The sequence below is a fragment of the Mustela putorius genome, unplaced genomic scaffold, assembly GCF_011764305.1.
Source record: "Mustela putorius furo isolate JIRA1106 unplaced genomic scaffold, ASM1176430v1.1 tig00000585_pilon_pilon_pilon, whole genome shotgun sequence".
NCBI classification, from domain to species: domain Eukaryota; kingdom Metazoa; phylum Chordata; class Mammalia; order Carnivora; family Mustelidae; genus Mustela; species Mustela putorius.
Window position 1 is genome coordinate 3,962,121 of NW_025421424.1, and position 23,616 is coordinate 3,985,736.

General features: G+C 36.8%; 1 protein-coding gene across 4 annotated transcripts in view; it reads left to right on the plus strand.

Moving 5' to 3' along the window:
- The window catches only part of SPAG17 (sperm associated antigen 17), a 222,864-nt gene that overhangs the window by 139,213 nt on the left and 60,035 nt on the right, over positions 1-23,616 (plus strand). For all 4 annotated transcript variants that reach the window (XR_006607260.1, XM_045081852.1, XM_045081851.1 and 1 more), the window contains exons 26-31: positions 1,963-2,080; positions 3,936-4,114; positions 6,101-6,260; positions 12,397-12,614; positions 16,356-16,500; positions 18,067-18,221. Coding sequence is in view for 3 of the 4 variants with exons in the window: in XM_045081852.1 (XP_044937787.1) it covers positions 1,963-2,080; positions 3,936-4,114; positions 6,101-6,260; positions 12,397-12,614; positions 16,356-16,500; positions 18,067-18,221 (975 nt within the window). In the remaining variant the exon portion in view is untranslated. The remainder of the gene's footprint in view (positions 1-1,962; positions 2,081-3,935; positions 4,115-6,100; positions 6,261-12,396; positions 12,615-16,355; positions 16,501-18,066; positions 18,222-23,616) is intronic.

Sequence of the window (23,616 nt, forward strand, 5' to 3'; positions counted from 1 at the left end):
TGCAGATGTATTAACATTCCTTGAAGTTTCAATTTTGAATGAAAACAAGAGATGTGTACACAGGAGTTGGATCCCTACACCAGGAGACATATTGTCATGTACAAACTGACTCAGGTCTTCCATTCAAAACTCAGAATGAAGAGCTCACCCTTTTTTCAACTCTGGTTGTTTGCTTTTGGTTGGTTATGTTCCTACCATTCTCTAAATATTTAGTTTTGTTAGATAAGCAACAATTGAAAGAAGAATATTTCTAATTAAATAGGAAGTACTTCCATTAGACTTGGCCTTAGATATTGATGGGCTCCAGGGCTTCTGGCTAAAGAGCAGTTCACCCTCTACTTCCAATACCACCAAATGCAGACACACACAGAGGCTTTGATTCCAAATATGTTCCTAATACCAGAATACAGATAAAAAGAAAACAGACAAGAAGGAAATCACTAATGAAATCTTGAAAATTTGCTAGGTGAGCTGTACAGTTTGTACAGTGTACAAATTCTTGACTTATTAGAAGAAAAAAATATTAAAAAGTGACCAGAACTATTGATTTCAGAACTTGGTCCTTTAAAAGTTCTGGTGTTTGTACGTTACTTAACCTCGGCACCATATTTATTTAGCTATACTAGATGACTTTTCTCAATCCAGGGTACTTGACCCTCATTAAGTAAAAATTTTACAGTGTTGAGCAGAATAGCCCTAGATGATTCATTAATTTACTGAAAGCAATCTGATAACAAACCAATCAGTTATCCCATAATTTTAGTAAGTGGCAATAATAGAAGGGTGGGAGATAATTACTGTTTTTTTGTGTAATCATAAATTTGTCATGGCAGGTTCAGGTTCATGTCTTTGAACATTATTGTTCATTTTACAGAACTTCATAATTTTTTCCTCCTAATTTTGCTTTCTGTTTAGTTCTTTTAAAGATTTTATTTATTTATTAATTTGAGATAGAACAAGAGTGAGAGAAAAATAGGGAGAGAGCACAAGCAGGGGGAGTAAAAGGCAGAGGGAGAAGCAGGTGCTCCACTGAGCAGGAAGCCCAAAATGGGGCTCAGTCCCAGGACTCCAGAATCATGACCTGAGCTGCATGCAGACGCTTTACTGACTGAGCCACTCAGGTGCCCCTTACTTTGTGTTTTTAATTGACTTTTGGCTAACTATTCCAAATTTATTATTTGTTAGTAACAAAGGCAGAACAACCTAAGTGATCCACAGCACAAGACTAGTTAAAATAAACTACAGGTGCAGCAACAGGGTATCAGTTGGAATGATTTTAGAGGCTAACAAAAGAGAGCCAACTGGAAAACTGAAATGATTATCATGAGGGGTTGGTTGGAAGTAACTAAACAACTTTCATTCTGGGGTCCAAGTAACCAACAAGGAACTCAGCATAGTTAGCATAAAATGAACTAGGATTTTTGAAGTAGACACACCCAAACTTCATTAGTTTATAAATAATCTTTTTATGTCTTTTTAAATTGTTTCTACTCACTACAAAAGTAATGCTTATTAGAGAAAAATAATGACACATTTCCTAATAGCATAACATCTTTAACACTCAAACTTTAAAAGATATACCAAGTCAGTAGAGGGCACATAGGTCAGCCCTTAACCCCACATTTACATACAGAGACATCTTTCAAGGCCTACTTTAAGCCCCAACTCCTCCATGATCCTTTCCTAATTATTCTAATTAATTTTGATGTCTTCGTTTGTGGGAGTAGAGATGTGCTAACAGTTGGGTACTGTAATTTAATTGTTTCACATATCTGTGTGTCATTCTATGAACAGAATAATTTACACAAAAATACAGACTCATGCATATTTACAGGCTCAATTGCAGGGTCCACCAGTCCTGGGCAAGTCATATCTTAAGCACTCAGCAAATGCTTGCTTAGTCCAAATAAATCAGTAGCTCATTTAGAAAATGACAAACAATTATTGTTAAATTATTTACAGGAAGAAGTAGAACCAGAACATGTTTTGCAAGAGACTCCTTATGTTCCTACCTTCCAAAACCTAAATGTGTCTTGCCCCAATGGACTCCTGGTGACCTTTATTGGGCAAGAGTCTACAGGTGAGTGTTAGCCAGCATGGGGGGGGGGGCAAATGTCATACAGAAAACAGTTGAATCACCATTGAAAACGTGTGTATTTTCATACCAGTTAAACATGTTGATCATGAACAATAGGCTAATAATAATAATGACTAGCATTTTTTGAGCCCCCAGCCCTAAGTACTTAACATATAAAAAAATACACAAATATGGTAAACTAAGTTCTAATAATTCCATTTTACAAAATAAATCAAGGCTTCAGGAGGTTCATTAACTTTCCCAGGTCACTCAGTTCCTAAGTGGCAGAAATTAAAGGTCATTCTTGGTCAGTGATGGCAAGGCTGGTGGACTCTTAACAACTTTGATGGGGTGGGACCCTGTCTTTCTGGCGCTACAGAGGGCCACAGGTATAGTGATTTGCTGTCTGACCAAATCAAAAGACACTGAGTATAAAGTAAGTGGAGGCAAGTACAGGTTAAGTGGTTGAAGGATATCAGTCTTGTTCCCAGATATTAGAATGTAATTTTATAAAGTCTGTTATTTTTGTACATGGCCTCTAACTCGTTAAGATGACTAAGTAAGTATAGGTAGGACCTCTTTAATTAATATGATGGGGCATCCACATTAGTGACTGAATTTGAATATCACTGATATGGAGGCCCACTCTTGCAGTAGAATTAGCAGATGCAACCAAGTAAGCACTGGCCTGGGACTTGAGTTATATATATGTCCCTTTCGGTTGCTTACTATCTCTGGACCATGTTTCTTTATCTGATAAAAGTTTTGTTGTACCAGTGGATCCTGACTTTAATTCACAACCAAATGTCCTCTTTATTATAGTTCCCTTATGTACACCATATTTGAAAAAAGAGTATCTATCAAAGAAAAAGAGTATACCTATTGAAAACTAATTCAATGCCATGTTTGCTTGCCACCTAAATGAAAAGAAGCTAAGTGCTGCAGTTGGTCTGGTTTGTCTTAATTTTGTTTTTCTTCATCTGAAATTCTGGAAAGTGAAATTATCTCTCTTAAAGGGTTGTTGAGGCGGGCTGAATAAAATACATATATAAAGCAATTAACATATGTAAACATCTCAGTAAATGCTTATAATGTTATTGTTACTAATACTTCTGTGACTTAGAGGGTATCATGAAGGGCTCCCATTCCAAAATATTTTTCTAACAGCCCAATCTAGTCCCTGAAATGCCATCATTACATGTTGATAAACCACTTTGTAAATTGAGGAGAGGAAAGTATTCAGTTAGCAAAAACTGAATAGTTACTGTATGCCAGAAATTCTCAATGATAGTATTTTCTTTTGAAGGAAACTATGAGGTGTTTTTCTCCTTGATTGCTAACTAAGAATAGAACCTTGAGAGAAGTCTGGATTTGGTTAGAGATGAGGGGATTATGTTAACTTTGAAAGGTGATGAATGATTTAGGAAGGACAAGCCTGAGTAACTTCCCCTGGGGCTCCTGACAACCAGGGAACCCCAGAACAGCATTGTGCATGCAGGGGCAAGAGCTTACTTAAAGATGAGAGAAAAGTACCCACGGGAAGAAAAGAGAACATCTACGACAGGAAAACTCTGCTTCCTTCCTAATTTTGCCAGGGATATCCTGGAATTCCTTAGAAGAATGGACTATACATGGAGAAGGTACCTATTAAGAACTTGTAGATGACCTTATTCACTACACTTGACTATAACAAGGCAGCAAAACACTAGAGCTCTGGGCCATCTGTCAGGTTATGAAAACTGTCCTATTATTCACATTTAGACAGAAGAATAAAAAAAAATTAAGGAAAAAGATAAAACACCAGCTGCACAGCATTGCTCAGTTCACAGAAAGGCTTTCTTTCTTTTCTTTTTTTAAGATCAGAATGTTGTGGATGAGGAACCCACTTGGGACATCATGGTCCGGCAGAGCTACCCCCAGAAGGTGAAGCACTATGAATTCCACAAAACGGTGATGCCACCTGTGGATCAGGAGGCCTCAAGAGTTATCACCAAGCAAGGCACTGTTGTCAAATACATGTTGGATGGATCTACACAGGTAACGGAATGTTAGATAAATAACACTCCTTCTTGCTGCAAAGAACAATACAAACAAGCTGGGGGAAAAGAACAGTGTTATCGTAGGCAAGAATGACAACTCATTTGAAAATGGAGTCACACTTAAAATGGCAAATGGAGACTAGTATTGTTTTCTGTGCAATACAGGATACAAACAAACTTATTCTGTATATGATCCAGGACTAAATACAGTGTTTACCTCCTCCCCCTCTCAAGGCACCTGAGAATAATTTTAAAAATACTTTTAAATAATAAATTTATAAATAATAAAAATACTTTTAAATAAATACTTTTAAATAATAAACGGTACTGGGAAACAACAAAATGGGCCATCAGTGGATCAGAAGATTAGGAGAATTTCTAGAAAATGCAAGTCAGATGAGATCAGACCAATGGAGAAATAAAAGCAAAGTTTAAAGCAAGTACAAGAGAAAACCTGCAGCAAAACTAAAAATCAGTTCTAACACAGACATTTCACAGATGGAGCTCTGCACCCAGACAATGAAGTTAGTGTCCCCAATTAACTCACTACCACCTGGAGGGTGAGAACCAGAAGTCATAATATCCAAAAGCCATATGGCCTGCTCTATACCTCCCCAGTAATCACAGGGAAATTCTTTCTGTAATCAGAGGATATACCACCAAGAAGTGAAAAGTGACTCTCAAGGGGACTGATGACCATGCACGCAAGAATCATCAACCTTAGAGAAAAACCAACTGCATGAAAGTAAATTACAGAATAATCAAAAATTAAAGAAATAGCATCTAAAAATAAGGATAAATAGTTAAGCAAAAAACTTGAAGGTGAGTAAAAGTAACATAGGCAGAGACTTGAAAGGTTAACAGTCTACAAAATAACAATAAAAAAAGTTACTGTGGATAAAATAAAGAGTTCTTAGATATTTAACACAATATATTCGACACAATTGTGTGTCAAATCACCGTGTTGCAGTGATTGATATATATATACATATATATATGAAACTAATACAATATTGTATATCAATATACTTCAATTATAAATTTTAAAGGAGAAAAAAAAGAAAAACAACTGTGAAAAATTAAGGCAGGGAAGTGGATTATGGGGAAGAGAAGAGTTATGAGACGTGGAAAAGGGATCTGAAAAATACAATCTCCAGAAGAAGAAAATAGTGGGAGTGAAGAGGGAAAATAATGAAAGAAATAATCTAGGGAATTTTCCCAGAGTTAAAAAAAAAAAGAAAGAAAGAAAAAGAAAAAAACAACAACAAAAACCCTTCAGATTAAACAGGGCAGTCAAGGGCCAAGCAGAATTGATACTAATTAACTTTAAAAGATCATCAGGTCATAGTGCAATTTGGGGACTGCACAGGTAGACAATCCCAAAAGCTTCCTTAAAGAAACCAGTTACCTCCTATAGAATGAGAACTGAATGGACATTAGATTTCTCATTAGCAGCCCTGGTGGAGGTTTTTGTCATGTTCGTATGTTCATTGGTAGGCTATAGATACTGATCCGGGTAGATGTATTAATGATAACTATAGACGAGACACATACTAGTGATAGACGTTGATAGAGACTAAACATTTAAACATGTGATAAAATTTTAAATGTAGTTATTATATAAGCTGAAATAGGGCGGATAATTTTCTAGTTGCACAGAATGGAGAAAATAAAAATAAAACAAATAAATACAAAAAAATAAAACTTAAGTCAGTCCAATAAAGACAAGATATAAAAAGAAAAGAAACAACATAGAAGGTACACGGAAAACCATGAATGATATTATCATGCTGGTTATTAAGCTATAGTCTCTTAGCTCCACAGTTACCATCCTAAAATATGCTTTGTGCTTAGTCTGGAGGTCTGCGAACAGCACTTTTCCTTCGGATTGACTTTAACCTATGCCAATGTTAACACAGTGTTAAATGTTAACCAGCCTCTTCCTTGCTGCTGAGAACGTAGGAACTTCTGCTTTTCCTTCCAGGTTCTCTTTGCAGATGGCGTTGTGAGCAGTAGTCCTGACTCAGGTCCTGTTTCTCCTCCTGTTGAAATGCCACCAAGTCCTCATAGTGGAGACTTGATGGACACAGTTTCTCAGCAAAAGTCAGAAACAGCACCGTCTGAGATTGTCATTCCAAAGAAAGGTAATAATTGAAGGATCTCAACTGATGATGGGTTTAATAAATCTTACACTTCTCATCTTTTCCATGTATATATTCAAGTATACTCACATGTATACATGTGTGTACATCTTAATTGAATCACAGCATTACACACTGTTTCATGAACAGCTTTTTTCTCTTAGTAATAAATAATGAACATCTTCCTGTGTTGTTATATACCCTTACATAGCATTAGCTCTAATGCGTGGGCTACTGTTGTAGGGTTAGTTGAGCAGATCAATGATATCAAGGTACTAACTAGGATTCTCTGGTTCTCTGGACCTTTTCCTCTGAGCCGTGAGCTGGGAAAAGGCCACACCAGCTCTAGGTGTAAGGTTCTCTTGTGGTAACTCTCAAAGCGAAACACAAAGAGAAAGAATATAAGAACTTTCAAGTGTCTCTTTTTGTCAGGGAGGAAGACATTTCCAGATTCCACCCCCTGTCCCCACCAGCAGACCTCCCCTTATATCCCATTGACTAGACCTGGCCAAGCACCTAGGGTAGGAAAACGCACATCTGACATTTCTCCCCTTATATCCCATTGACTAGACCTGGCCTTATATCCAGCAAGGGAGGTCTTGCAGACCTCCCCTTATATCCCATTGACTAGACCTGGCCAAGCACCTAGGGTAGGAAAACGCACATCTGACATTTCTGAATTTTTTTCTCAGGAAAGGAGCAGTACTATTTGGGGAAAAGAAAATTGGATAACAATTGAGTAAGCAATCAACCGTGCCTGCCATAATCTAATATATGAAATTGTTCTCCTCAGAGATATTTTCAATTGACACCCCCACCTCCAATGCAGTATGAAAATATTTGTTTCCTCATACCCTTGCCAGTGCTGGATTTCCTTATTAATTTGATGTCATAGATAATTAACAATCTTTTTATTACATTAATTTACATTTCTTTATTACTGGTGGGGTTAAACATCATTTTTTTCTTTTTGTGAATTTTCTATTCACAGATTTTCTCAGTTTACTATTGAGATGTTTATTATTTCCATATTAATTTGTAGGAGATGTGTGTTTGTGTACCAGGCACAATTCTGAATACTTTAAAATATTAAATCAGTTAATTCTCATAGCAACTCTGGTTTCTATGTATATATTTTAATAATTCCACTTTACCGATGAAGAAATTGAGACACAGAGAGGTTAAGTCACTTTCTCGAGGTCTCTCAGCTAGTAAGTGGTACAGCTGTGACTGGAGTCTGGGCATCTGCATCACAAACTTTTCTCAATTTCTCATGGGACTTAAATGATCTGAGACCAAGATTTAATCTTCTTTGCTAATTTCACACATCTTCCCACAGTAACCAGTAACCTTGTATAAAGGCAAACTGAATTTCCTTTTCGGTGACTCAAAATGTAAAGAAATAGACTTTCCTTTAGTAGTAGCTGAGGGCTCCTGGTGGAAGTGAATGAAGGCATCCTCATTGCTTCCAAACTTCCCAGCTCAAAGGTTCCCCTCCTTTTCTGATGGGAGAGGACTTGATGTAAGGGTAGCCACTTCTCTTAGAGCCCAGTGGGGTTCCAAAGGGCTTCTGCCTCCAGCATAGTGTGCTCCAGGTTTCTTTAAAGCCCATCCATCTAAGATGATGTATTCACTTAAACACACACACACACACACATGCACACACACACACACACACACACACAGGAACTAAAAGACTTTTTTTTTTTAAGAACGATTTTAGGTTTACAAAAAAAAAAATGAGCAGAATGTACAGAATTCCCCTATACTTCCTCCCTACCTGGCTTAAAGTTTTCTCTATTTTAAACACATGTTATAATTGATAAAACCAATATCAATACATTGTTATTAACTGAAGTCCATAGTTTGCATTAGGGTTCATTCTTCACATTGCATAGTTCTGAGAGTTTTGACAAATGCATAATGTAGTGAATCTACCACTACAATAACATACAGAATAATTTCACCCCCCGTGAGAAGAAAAACAAACCTGTGCTCTTTTGATTCCTTTCTCCCTTCATCTTCTCCCCAAAACCAGTACCAAGGAGCTGACAGTCTCTTTTCCCCTCTACCCAGAACCTTGGAACCACCAATCTACTTTCTGTTACCATAGATTTATATATTCTGGACATTTCCATTAAAGAGAAGCATACAACACAAGGCCTTTTGTGACTGGCATCTTTTAGTTAGCATAATATTTCCAAGGGTCAGCTATGTTGTAACTTGTATCAGCACTTCATTTTTATGGTTGAGTAATATTCTGCTGTGTGGATACACCACAGTTTGTTTATCCACTCATCCATTGACGGACATACAAGTTGTTTCACTTTTGCGAAACTGTAAATAAAGTTGATATGAACATTTCTTTACAAGTTTTTGGTGTGGACATATATTTTCATTTCTCTGGAGTGGATACCCAGGAATTGCTAGAATTGCTAGAATTGGAATTGCTAGAATAGTAACTGTGTTTCTCACTTTGAGCACCTGACAAACTTTTCCAAAGCAGCTGCATTGTTTTCCATTCTCACCAGCATCGTTGAAGGGGGGTTCCTATTTCTTCACTTTCTCGCCAACACTGTTATTTTCTGTCTGGAGCCATTCCTCTTTTTTTCTTTTTAAAATTTTATTTATTTTTGATTATTATTTCGAGGGTATTGGGTTTCTGCTTAAGCATTAGGATTTTATTTTATTATTAATTTTTTATTGTGTTCTATTAGTCACCACACATCATTAGTTTTTTTTTTTTTTTTAAGATTTTATCTATTTATTTGACATAGAGAGATCACAAGTAGGCAGAGAAGCAGGCAGAAAGAGGGGGAAAGAGGCTCCCTGCTGAGCAGAGAGCCCAATGCGGGGCTCAATCCCAGGACTCGCAGATCATGACCTGAGCCAAAGGCAGAAGTTTAACCCACTGAGCCACCCAGGTGCCTCTACATCATTAGTTTTTGATGTAGTGTTCCATGATTCATTGTTTGTGTATAACACCCAGTGCTCCATGCTATACGTTGTTCTTATTGAGATTCAGCTGATTGTTGTAATTCTTTTGGTTTATTTCCAGATTTCTAAAAGAGTTGATTTCAATAATTTTTTTTCCAGTGTTGTCACTGTTTTTTTTTTTGAAGAATGGCTTTTGGAAGATCCTTTCTTGCTGTACCAGAAGTGCGTCTCCCATCTCACAAGAAATACCATTTAGTATTTTCATAATTTTTTTAGCTCTATTTTCTAATTTCCAGATGACTACAATTTTTTAAAAATTTTATTTAGATGACTTCCTTTTTGACCCACAAGCTATTTAAACATGCTTCTAAATTTCTAAAACTATAAAGTAGTTTTAGGATTTTTTTTTAATTTTTTTATTTTTTATAAACATATATTTTTATCCCCAGGGGTACAGGTCTGTGAATCACCAGGTTTACACACTTCACAGCACTCACCAAAGCACATACCCTCCCCAATGTCCATAATCCCACCCCCTTCTCCCAAGCCCCTCCCCCCAGCAACCCTCAGTTTGTTTTGTGAGATTAAGAGTCACTTATGGTTTGTCTCCCTCCCAATCCCATCTCGTTTCATTTATTCTTCTCCTACCCACTTAAGCCCCCATGTTGCATCACCACTTGCTCATATCAGGGAGATCATATGATAGTAGTTTTAGGATTTTTAAATAATTGATTTTTAACTAATCTTGAAAATTGTTGAAACGTGATGTATAGCCTCAAATATGGGCAATTGTTTTAAAAAGTCTGTGTATGATTGAAAAGGGCATGTATCCTGTAGTTATTGAGTATAGCGTTCTCTTTATAACTGTTAGTTCAAAACTGTTAGCTGTGTTATTCAATCTATTTCCAAGTTCAGCAAACTTCTCTACAAAGGGAAAGATAGTAAATATTTTTTTATTATGTTCAATTAGCCAACATATAGTACATCATGAGTTTTTGATGTAGTGTTCAAGAATTCATTAGTTGTATATAACACCCAGAGTTTATTTAGACTTTGTGAGCCATATTGTCTCTGTCACAACTACTCACCTCTGCCATTGTAGCATGAAAATAGCCATAGACAATACATAATTAAATGAGCATGGTGTATTGTGTTTAAGGAAAACTTATTTATGGACACTAGAATTTGAATTTCATATAATTTTCAGGTGTTGCAAAATATTTTTCTTTTAATTATAATTGTATTATAATTAATTTTCTTTTAATTATATAAAAATGTTAAAAGAAGTATTACTTCACAGACTACAACAACAGACAGCAAGCCACATTTGCTTGACAGGTCAAAATTTGCCAACCATTATTGTATAAACTCACAAATATTTTTAATCTACTGTATCAATTTATTCAGCAGAAGTATGTTTAAATAAGGGTAGAATAATCTATCCAAGGCCATCCTTCTTATAATTTAATATTTATCTCTGAAATTATTATATCTTTTTAATATTTCTGTAAGATTTTTCTTCATATACTTTGAGGATGTGATTTTATTAACTTATAAATTTAGATATATTCATGGTAAATTTAACTTTTTATCAGTATGCAATGGCTTTTTGTTCTAGGATTCTTTTTTGTCCTAATATCTATTTTGCTTATATTATTATAGCCATAGCAGCTATCATTTAATTCCTTTGCAGTATAACTTTTTCATACTTTGTTTTACTTTCAGTGGTTTTTGTTTAAATGTATCTGTTGTACGCAACTTATAGGTGAATATTTTAAAAATTCGATTTGATAATTTTTGTCTTTTAATCAGAGCTTCTAATCCATTTATTGTGTAACAGGTATTTTCTGAAAAATGTCTTTATGTTGTCCCCATCCTTGGATGATAATTTCACTGGTTACAGAATTCTGGGTTGATAGGTGTTTTCTCTCCAGTATTTTGACAAAAATTCTTTAGACTCTTCTTGCTTCCAGTGTTGCTGTTGAAAAGTTGGTTCTCAGTCTAATTGTTGTTGCTGCGAAGATAATCTAACTGCCTTGAAAATATTTTCTTTTTCTTATTATAATTTCAATACAATGTAGCTAGGTGTGAGTTTCTTTTTATTTATCCAAGTGAGAATAAATTGGGATTCTTGAGTCCATGGATTAATATCTTTTATTTATACCAGAAAATTCTCAATAATTACCTTTTCAAATCTTGTTTCTGTTCCACTTTTTGCATATATTAGAGACTTTTACCTCTCTTTTATTATTTCTATTATTTTGACTCTCCGAGAGTCAGTCTAAATAATTTCTTTAGATTCTATCAGTTCTTTTTTAATACTCTGGAAATAGAAATAAGTCTAAATTAAATTTTAGGACAAAAGTAAAGTTTAGCTTTATTCATATGTATTATTGGGCTCTTCCTATTAGTTAAATCTGCATCTTAGGCCAAGATCCATCCTCTGATGCACATTTCATACTCTAAATCTGAGGAATCCTCCTAGAGTTAACAGTCCTTCACTATCTTTGTTTGTAATTTGCTTCTGGGTCTGAGTTTACCTTATCATTGAGATTTGATAACACTGGCCAATCTCACCTACAGATCACTCATCATTATTTATACAAATGGAGCAAATCTATCCATGATAGAGGGCTTGAGATAGTATTCACAGAGTTCCATAAGGCTTTTTCAGTTCTGTATTTCTTTCCAAATAGTTGGTGGTGGATTGGAAGGAGGGATGCATCAGATGATTATCGAGGCAGTAGTTGAATTGTACAGATCCTTTCCCCTAGTGAGAGGCCAAGGATATATGCCTGATTGGTAAATTTCTTTGGAACCACAGCTGAATAAAGCAGTTTCCTATCTATGAGTAACAAAATGACACAGTCAGGGGAATAAAGAGTTAAATAATCTGATAAAATGCTAGAGTTCAGTAAGACAAAAGAAGGAATTTAAGATATGGAGCAAAGGTAGGCTTTAAAAACTGGGCTACAAAACTCTAAATCTGGAATCCAGGGAGCTATAAGCAACATTCAAAATTATACAGAAATTGACCAGAATAGGTATTTTCCCACTTGATAAATAATATAATTGATGAATACCACTTAGAATTTCTATGCCACAGTGTCTGAGGTAGCTTACAGTGTGTTAAACTTAATGTATAATCTATGTAATTGATATTATAATTATATTGTGTTTGATTTTACTTGAACTTCTGCAGGAAAAAGTCACAAAAATCAGTCGTCAGTGGCACATAAGAATGAAAGCCAGGAACCTCACCCAGAGACAGTTCAAAGAGTAACTCCTGTGGAGGTTCATGTAGGCACCTGGTTTACAACCACACCAGAAGGAAATCGAATCGGCACCAAAGGATTAGAAAGAATAACAGACATGACCCCGTTACTATCCTTCAAGGCCACAGATCCTGTCAATGGAACGGTATGGCAAACTATTGCTTATTGAAAAATTTTATTAATCATTAGAGTTCTGAAACAACATATTAGAAGAGTACCTAGCAAATACTTAATTTACCCTAACTACTTGGTAAATAGTAGGTGGATAGATGAACAGATGGATCCTTCTTTGCAAGTGCAAAACACTTCTGTGGTTTATTTTACTTGAAAAATGTACCATGAAATACTAATTTTTGAAATGAGAAACAAATCATGAATACTTATATCACATTTAAGGCATATAAGATTAATTGTGTCATCTATTTCTTTATGTTGAATGTATTTGTGTAATGTCTTATCTTCTAGAAGTTGAGGGGCTATGCTTTGTTCCTTTTTCTTTGTGTGAAACTGAAATAAGTGGTAGAAATTTGTTCATGATCCATGACTCCAAAGAATGTATGGTATATTTAGGGAGATGCTCACATTAAATAATGCAAGAATTTGGCAACGTTACAGAGTAACTGGACAAAAGATTTTATTTGTAGCCTAAGAATAAGTAACAAATGAATGGTGTAGAAACTAATGGTTTGGAGGCACCGTTAAGCCTCCAACTCTTGGTTTTGGCTCAGGTCACAATCTCAGGGTAGTGAGATTGAGCCCTATGTTATGCTCTGTATGTATGCAGAGTCTATTTGAGAGTCTCCCTCTCTCTCTTTCTCTCTCTCTCTACCCCTCCCCCTACTTGTGTGCCCTCTCTCTCTCTCTCTCTCTCATAAATAAATAAATAAAATCTTAAAAAAGAAAAGAATGGTTTGGCTTATGATGTGAAATCAAAACTTCTGGGATGAACAATAGTACCTTCTATGTGGCAGGCTTTCTGTTAGGGGACTGGGGTTCTGTGTACATTATCTCATTCAGTCTCCACACCAGTGAATATCATGTTATACCTATGAGGAAATCGGGCCTCAGCAAGTTGAATAATGTGGTCAAGAGTACACATTCAGCCAGTGCTAGATCCTAGTTAGGAGCAGTTGTTGGTGACTGAAAACTGAGCTCTTTCCATCCCTCAGCTAGTCCTCTAAAGTCTTAGGTGGAGCTTTGCAGTACCCTCTGAATATAAATGACATGATGGATAGGTACCTTATATCTGGGTTCTATCTTATAGGAGCCTTATATCTACCTTTGCTTATAACCATGTGCTGCTGGTCAAAAGCAAAATGACTGCTCGCTATTAAGGTGAATTACATTACCTAACCAAACATGTTTTCCTTCCTTCTTTAGTCAGCTTCTGAAATAATTTTGTAATCTCTTACCTTGCCTGCTAGTTGTATTTTTTGTGAGACTCAAACTACATATCATTACAGGAAGGTTTTTCTGGTCACTTCAAATAACTCCCTTTTATTCAGCCTCTGATATAGATTACTTGGCATAATATGAAAATGTGATTAATATTTCTTAATAACTCTCAGTTTCCCTAATTATTACCTGTCACCATTACAGAAGCATGAACCAATGCCCAAGAGCCTGGATCCAAGCATTTGTTGAACATCAAACATATAACAGAGTAATAAAAACAACAGTAATAATAATACTTAACTGAACGCTCACTGTTTGCCAAGCCCTGTTCTCCTTTTATTCTCACAAAAGATTAGTGTTTACATTTTACAGATGAGGCAAAAATATAAGGTTACATAATTTCCCCAAAAGCACACAGCAAGTAGTAGAGTCAGAACGTGGATCCCAAGGTTGCAATGCAGATCCCGTGTGCCTAGCCACCAGGGACCTAAGGGCCAAGAAATCACATGGTTGTATGAAACAAAATTGAAAATGGATTTTTTTTTACATGACATGAAGTATCACTAAATTAGAGGCATAAGCACTGCCCTTGTGGTGACACAGATCTGGGTTTGAACCCCAGCCACACTCCCTACTGGCTGTGTGACTTTGGACAAGCTTCTAATCCAATTTTCCTTACTTACAAATGGAGATAATAGTGATTACCTGAAATAGTTGCTAAGATTAATGCCATATCCAACATTATCAGGTGTTCAGTAAATATTCTTGCTACTCCATTCTTATCACCACTGAGAATAATGATTTTCCCACCATACGGTGATCAGAAAGTGTCAGTGTTGTGTGGTGTTATGAAATATTTGAATAATTCTAAATCACAGTGTGTGAAGATTTTTACTGGATAAAAAGGTAGTATTAACTCTTGCTGACTTGATGACTGACTAAATGTCAATTACTTTACCAACATTATTTCATTTAATCCACATAATATGCCTGAAGCAGATGCTAGTGTTGCCTTCATTTTGCAGATGAGGAAACTAGAGCACAGAGACGTTAAGCCACTTGCCTAGGTCATCCAGCCATTGGCAAAGTTAGGATTTGAATTCAGGCAGCTTTACTCCAGAGCTCATACTCTCAACCACTATATTCTTCAGTGGTATTTCTCATTAAATGCATTAGCTGAGAGTGCCAATGTTAAGAACATAAAATAATGACAGCATGCATTTCTCTCAAATATAGTGATTTCTGCCTACTGAAAAGAGATAAAGCAATTATCACCTGCGTCCCATGGCCTCAGAAATATGAGTCAAAACGCAGCTAACAAACCTGCTCTCGTATCCATCTGAACTCTTCATTGAAATACTGTGTCCCTCACAGTTAAGACAGTACAAGTTAGAAAATACTTGATGATTGAAACATGTGCTACATAGTTTGCAATATACTGTTATTGCCAGCTGGACAGCACCTATGCAAGGAAGGGGATGGAAACATAAATCGGCAGAGGGAGAAGCTGAGCTGTGGCACAGACCGACAAAGCCTCAGCCAACTGGCAGGGGCTCAGGAGCTGGTATGCTCTGCCCCACTGTCCCAAGTCTGGTAGCGCTCCACGTTGGAACAGACCTGGGACATACGGTGTTGACCAGGTAACCATCCTTCAGCTTCCTGCCTTGGATGATAACAGCTATTTTCCTTCTCAGACCTTCTATCCATCCTCCACAATAATCCTTTCCACTGGAATAGAAAAGATTACAGGTTACCGTGGACAATCAAGCTAACAGAACAACCAGGCTTTAATCTGCATCTGCATTTGCTCCGCTTTAGGGAAGGACAAAAGGCAGCAAATGCAGCAAGATCAATGTGGCACCCTCATTCAGCTGGGGGGCCCAGCAATGACCACAGGTGCAGCTTCTTTTACCCTTCGAGCCCACCTGGGGCACGACCAACAGCAGCAGACAAGAGCCCGTTGGTGTGTGGATCAGCTTGACACAGAGAAACCACAGCCTCTGTTCCCCACCAATCTTCACATTCTGTTCTGATGGCATTAGACTGAGATTGGCATAGCAGGCCAGGGAGCTCCCATGCGCCATGCTCACTTTAAACCTGCAATTTTCAAGGAGGCAGGACCTAGGGTCATTTTCCCAGACAGACCGGGGCTAGGCCAGTCCTGATGTTAACTTTTTTCAATATACAACAGTGGAAGGAGCATCAGTTTTCAAGGCCAACGGCCTCAGTGCAACACCAGCCCTGGTGTTTGCTGAGTGACAGTGAGCAAATTCCTTAACTTCTCTAAGCATACATTCCCTCATCTACAACATGGGGATAGCATTACCTGCCTTCCAGGATTGTTGCAAAGCTTTGACCAAATAGAGGAGATCAAACTTAAGCTTACAAATGGATAACCAGGATTTTGATGGTATTCAATGAGGTATAAAAATAAAGGGACTTGGGATTAACCATCTGACCAAATGATCATGCTCTGCCTTTGTATGTTCAGGTCATGACAACTCGAGAAGACAGAGTGGTCATTGTGGAAAGAAAAGATGGTACTCGGATAGTGGATCATGCTGATGGTACCCGAATTACAACCTTTTATCAAGTTTATGAAGATCATATTACTCCTCCAGAAGATAATAAAATAAGTAAGTTTTCCAAGCATGGGACAATATCTGTCTTTAGAATAAGATGAGTACAAAGCTCACTACTCTTTTTTAACCCACACATAAGAAAAATAATTTTTTGAAGAACTCTGCCAACCAAAGAACACACGTGCAGTCTAGAGCAGGGGCTCTATGGCTCTTTTGCTACTTTTTTTTTTTTTTTAATCCTCAACGGTTGTGGGAGTGATAACTCTGGTTGGCTGATGGATAGTAATAGTAACTTTTCCCATTTTCACTGCTAAAATATAGTCTGGATTGGTGGCAACTAAAAGTTAATAATCACGACTCTTGCCTGGGGCATTAACTTGGGCAGACCTTTTTCTGTTGATCCTTATGGAATCTGATTTGCATAAAGGTCATCTCCATAAGGCCCTCCTTCCATTCTGAACATGCCTCTCATTATCACAGACAGCGTGAGAGAAGAACAAAGCTGCAGGTGCTAATTAACAGGAACCTGGGCAGAGACTCTAAAAGCATAACGCCTTTCCTAACCTAAATTTAAACAAGATTTTTAATGGAAAATTATTCCCTGACTCCCTTTCCTTTAATCCCAGGGCTTATTTGCTTAATGCATTAAATGCTTCCTTGCCAAATTAAGTGCAACAAAACTGGCAAGCCAGTGGAAAAGAACAACCTTCGTATCCCACTTGTTAGAGTGAGGATTAAAAGAACCACTGGAGAGGGCAATTTTAAAATATCTGTAACTTTGAAATGGGCATATGATACGATGCACTAACTCCACTTCTGGGTAAATGTAGAAAAACAATCTTAACAACACTCTTACTCATTTGTACAAGGAAACAAGTTCAGGGTGCCCCTTGCAGTACCGAATATGATATCAAAATGCTGGGAAATAAATGTCCACCAACAGCAGAATAGAAAAATAAAATGCAGTATATTCTTACAAAAGAATACTATATAGTACTTAAAAGGAATGAAGTACACACACACACATATGCCTACACAACTACATATCACAATGGCTGAAGGTCTCAAAGCAATGTCAAGTAGAAAATGTAGGTGTAGAATGATACATACAGTGTTACACAATGTATGCATATTTAAAACCACATAAGATTATATATGATTTTGATACATATATTTATAGAAAAGATAAAAGTAGACTTCAAGAGAAGGAGATAAACCCAGGGATAAGGAGAAAAGTGAACCTCAGCTTACCTGAAATTTTTCTCTTATATACATATTAAGAATGTTGAAACAGATATGGCAAAATATTAAGAAGTGTAAATTTTGATTGACGAGTATATAATAGTTAAATTGTTTTTTATGCTTTTCTGGGTGTTTTCAATTACACAAAATAAAAATAATAAGAACAAAACAGCACATTAAAGAAGCAAGAGTTATCCTGGAAGAATTCCTCTGCATTGACAGTGAGGAGGCCATATACCAGCCCTGTGAAGTAAGTTTTCAGCACATGGTCTCAGCTTCTAGCCCAGGTGGCCAGGAGACAGGAGCAAACTCAGCAGGCAGGCGTGTTTCCCAATGTGTGCATCCTGTGAGATCTGCTTACCTTGCATTTGCTTGCAGCTGAGAGTCCTCAAACTGTCACCAGGCAGGTGAAGTGCATGCGGATAGAAAACTCACACTATGCCACTATCATCACCAACTGCGAGGACAGTAGCTGCTCTGCCACCTTTGGGGATGGGACGTCTATTATTGCAAAGCCACAGGGAACATACCAGGTGGGTCTAGGGAGAAATGAAGAGTGCCAAAGAGAAGTGTCCATTTGAATAAGAAAACTCACTCCTCTGGTGAATATTCCTGCCACACACAGCTGTTGTTCCCTTTGTCTCATGTGCTTAGAACACACTTCTCAGTCTCCTTTTATTTTTCATCTTCTTTTTACAACCCATTGCAGAAAACCACTGTCCTGCTTGTCTTACAATGCTTTGGTATTTTCAGATCAAGGTTTTATATTTGTTGGGGATCTTTTATGTGGTAGGTGGCAGGCGCTGTTAGAAGCACTCATGTGATCTGTCCTGTGCCTACCTGAACAGCTTCACCTCCTACCACCTCTATCCTTACTCACACTCTCCCATTCTTCCCATCTCCAGTCCATTGCCACTTTACCTAGAGTCCCCATAGGATGGGAGGGCACATATGATCTGTGGGTCCTAGGAGAATAGCTTGCAAAGCTATGTTCTTGAAGACTCAGTGAGGAGAGCTCTTAGCAACTCTTGTACCTTCCTACCTTTTCCTATTAATCACAACCACCTAGTGTCAGCCTGCAGTCTCTTGGAAGCCTTAGAAGGATTTGCCCTCATCTTTCCACTTGCCGGAGAAGAGACACAAGTGCCAGGATGTCACATACAATGTCAGAGAATACTGAGAGCACAAAACCAGAAGATGACTGACTAAGGCCTCAGTGTCAAACGTTACTGTGAAAGCTGCTAAAATTGGTTTATGCCTCCCATCTCTCCAAATGATGATACCCTACTCCCTCTTCTTCCAGTGTAGATTGTCATGGGGCAAGGCAGGTGCTGAAGGTGAGACATCATTGTGGTATGTGGCAGTTGGCTAAGGGGTGCAATCCTTCTTCAATACTCAGAAGGTCCATTTTCTTCAGCAGATTGGCAGCATCCATATTCTGGTACCATGTGTGCTGCCAGATGTCATGAGAATCCCTTAAGATTCTGTGATGAGGCCAGTTTTTGCCTTGTTTTTATCATAGTACCAAACTCAAATGGTTACAGCTATGAGGGCAATGGGATTTTAGAACCAATGACAGTTGCCACTGGAGAAAGAGACATAAACAGAAAAGAGATCCAACTTACCGACATTCAGTATCCACCATTATTGTGTAGCCACTTGTTCTTTCCAGGTTTGCCGACTCTCCCAAAACACAGCCCAAGAATGGATTGGAAGGTTGACCATTCTTGGCTGAGAAACACACAGACCTAAGTTCCCAAATGGAAAAAAAAAAAAAAAAAAAAAAAACTCCAAATAAATTTACCAATACCTATTATAGTTCTGCAGTTGTATAGCACTGAAAGATGGCATTCAAAAAAATCCTCTGCCCACCCCCTGTTAGTTGCTCATCACTCATCGCTCACCAGCATGAGAACAATGGGCAATATAATGAAGGAGGCAGGATTTTAGACAATAATATTATAATATTATAATATTATAATTATTATAATAATAATAATAATAATAATAAAGGAAGCTAAGCTTGGTATAGTCCACCATTGTACCTTAGCAGCACTAAAATGATTAACCAAGACATCAAATAGGAGGCATGTATAACAGTTGTTATCCTCTATGACTATAATATGCACAAATAGGGGTGGGACCATCCACCCAGCTAGAGGGTTTCAGGAAGACAAGTTGACAAATAATGGGTCTGTTATCCCCCAGGGGAAACCTTCCTCTGTCCCTCATTCTAGGAATGAAACCAATTTCCCTAGACCAGAAGACCTATTGTCTTTCTGGTGACAGTATATGTATGTGTGTGTGTATATATGCTTGAACAAGCTTCTGAAAGAGAGTAGTCAGACTGTTCTTTTATACCACTATGATCCAGCCCTAGTCGTTCCTTTGGGGAAGATACAGAAATGTAATAACCATTATAAGAATGCTTTGAAGAAGGACTTCAAGAGTCCTCGTCTTAGTTAGCAATACCATACACAAACACCTTATAATAATGGAATGTGGTTATATCCTCTACTCAGTATATGAAATCAGTTGGAAGAGGCAAATTTTATTGGAAACTTTGAACTGTGAATGTAAAATATGAGAATGTAAAATCATGAGAATTCTATCATCTAACTGCTATCGGGTTAATCAAAAACAACCACTAGCAGAAAATGTAGATCTGTATTTGCCACGTTGAGTCTCTAGGCTTCAGCATAGATGTTTCTCCCGGTTAACATCCTAGAAAGAAAGGCACATCCTGTTTATCAGGTTTACTTTTGTCATTTCAGTATTTCTGCTTCACCTGGTCTATGGTATATGTGTTAACAGTGGATGTTATAGGACATCTTTTTCTGTCCAGAGCAACTTTCAATAAGTTATAGAGTCAAATCTGACAGTTTGGGTCCATTATGATGATGACTTTTTGAGCCCAGGAAAGTTGCAAATTTAACCAAACACATTACCTACTGTAAAATGTACCTGGAACCACAGAGAAGTCTCAGAATTAGCCAAGATCCAAGACCCTAGGCCCAGGGTTTTCTGGGCCTAGGCAATGGTGGATAGTCAGTATGAGACACTTCCAAAGTGATGGAGTAAGGACTCCCGAAAATACACTACTACATAAAGACAACTAGAAAACTGAAAATATTGTTCAAATCAACTTTTTGGCAAACTAAAATCGAAGCAAATATAAAGAAGTAAATAATAGATTATAATAGAAATAAATAAAAGACAGAATAGAAAACCATAGAGAGAGTCAACAAAACCAGAAGTTGTTTCTTTGAAAAGATCAACAAAATTAACAAACTTTGAGGGACAGAGAGCGAGAAAAAAGGGGGGAGACCCAAATTATTAGAATTAAGAGTGAAAGATAAAACATTTTTACAAATCTTACAGAAATGAAGAGAATTATAAGGAAATACAATGAATGTCAACAGATTAGATACCGTAGGTGAAATAGATAAATTTCTGGAAAGGTACAAACTTCCAAATCTGAGTCAAGAAGAACTAAAAGCTCAGAATAGATCTATAAGAAGTAAAAGATTGAATTGGTCATTTTAAAGCTTAGCACACAGAAAAGCCCAGGGCCAGATAGCCTCACTGGTAAATTCTACCAAACATTTATGGAGGAATTAATACTGAAGAATTTTCACAAACTTTTCCAATATATAGAAGAGGGAACACTTCCCAACTAATTCTGTCAGGTCAGTATTACCCTGATAACAAAACCAGACAAAGTCATCACAAGAACACTCCAGACCAGTATCTTTAATGAAGATAGATTAAAAATCCTCAAGAAGGTGCTAGCCAACAGAATTCAGAAACATGTAAAAAGAATTATACATTGTCACCAAGTGGGATTTATCCCAAGAATTCAAGGTTGGTTCAAGATGCAAAAATCAATCAATATAATATATCATATGAAAAAATAAAAGACTAAAACCACATGATCATCTACCTAAGACTCAGAAAAAGCATTTGACAGAATTCAGCACCCTTTCACGATTAAAAACAAACAAACAAACAAACAAACTCAGTGCACTAGGAACAGAAGGAAACTTCTTCAATCTCATATAGGGCATCTACAAAACAAACAAACAACAACAACAAAAAAAAAAAAAAACCACAGCTAACAAATAGCATTCTTATTGCTATTTGTTAAAAAGCTAAAAGCTTTCTGTCTAAAATCAGGCACAGCACATGAAAGTTAGCTCTCATCCTTCCAACTCAGCATTGTACTGAAGGTTCTAACCAGGGATATCAGACAATAAGAATAAATAATGTGCAAGCAGATTGGAAAGGAAAAATGTAAAACTATCTCTCTTTTTACAGATGATATAAAAGCATATCTAGAAAATCCTAAGAAATGCAATCTACCAAAACACAATGTACACACACACACACACACACACACACACAATTAGAACTAATAAAAAAGTTCAGCAAGTTTGCAAGATATAAGATCAATATATAAAACTCAATTATATTTTTCTACATTAACAAAAATCAATCCAAAATTGAGATTAAGAAAACAATTCTGTTTAAAGTAGCATCAAAAGGAATAAAACACTTCTCTTCAACAAATGGTGTTGGGAAAACTATACAACTACATGCAAAAGAATGAAACTCAACCACTTTCTTATATTATACACAAAAATAAACTTAAAATGGCTTAAAGACCTAAATATGAGACCTGAAACCATAAAAATTCTAGAAGAGGGCATAGGTAGTAATTTCTCTGGCACTGGTTGTAGCTATATTTTTTTAGATATGTTTTATGGAGCAAGGGAAACAAAAGCAAAAATAAACTGTTAGGACAACATCAAAATTCCTTCTGCACAGTGAAGAAAACAATAGACAAAAAAAACTAAAGGAAAACCTATTGAATGAGAGAAGATATTTGGAAATGATATATCTGATAAAGAGTTAGTATCCAAAATATATAAAGAATTTACACAACACACACACAAAATAAATGATCCAGTTTAAAAATGGGCAGAAGACATGAACAGACATTTTTCCAAAGAAGATATACAGACAAGAAAAAGTGTTCAACATTACTAGTAATCAGAGAAATACAAATCAAAACTACAATGATATACCACCTCACACTTGTCAGAATGGCTAAAATCAGCAATACAAGAAGCAAAAAGTGTTGGCAAGGATGCAAAGAAAAAGGAACCCTTTGCACTGTTGGTGGAAATTCTAACTGGTGAAGCCACTGTGGAAAACAGTATGGAGCTTTCTCAAAAAGTTAAAAATAGAACTATCTTATGATCTATTAATGACACTACTGGGTATTTACCCAAAGAATAGAAAACCACTAATTTGGAAGGATATATGCACCCCTATGTTTATTGAGCATTATTTATAGTAGTCAAATTACGGAAACAGCTCAAGTGTCCATTGATAGATGAATATATATATATATATATATATATATATATTCCATCTTCTTTATCCATATCCATATATATATTCCATTACATATATAATGGAACATTACTCAGCCACAAAAAAGAAGGAAATCTTGCCATCTGCAGCAACATGGATGGATCTGGAGAGTATAATTATAATGCTAAGTGAAATAAATCAGAAAAAGACAAATACCATAGGATTTCATTCATATGTGGAATATTTTTTTAAGATTTTTATTTATTTGGCATATAGAGATCACAAGTAGACAGAGAGGCAGGCAGAGAGAGAGGAGAAAGCAGGCCCCCTGTCAAGCAGAGAGCCCAAAGCGGGGCTCAATCCCAGGACCCTTGGATCATGACCCGAGTCGAAGGCAGAGGCTTTAACCCACTGAGCCCACCCAGGCGCCCCTCATATGTGGAATTTAAGAGACAAAACCAATGCAGAAAGGAAAAAAAGAGAGTGATAAGACAAGAAACAGATTCCTAACCATAGAGAACGAACTGATGATTACTAGAAGAGAGATGA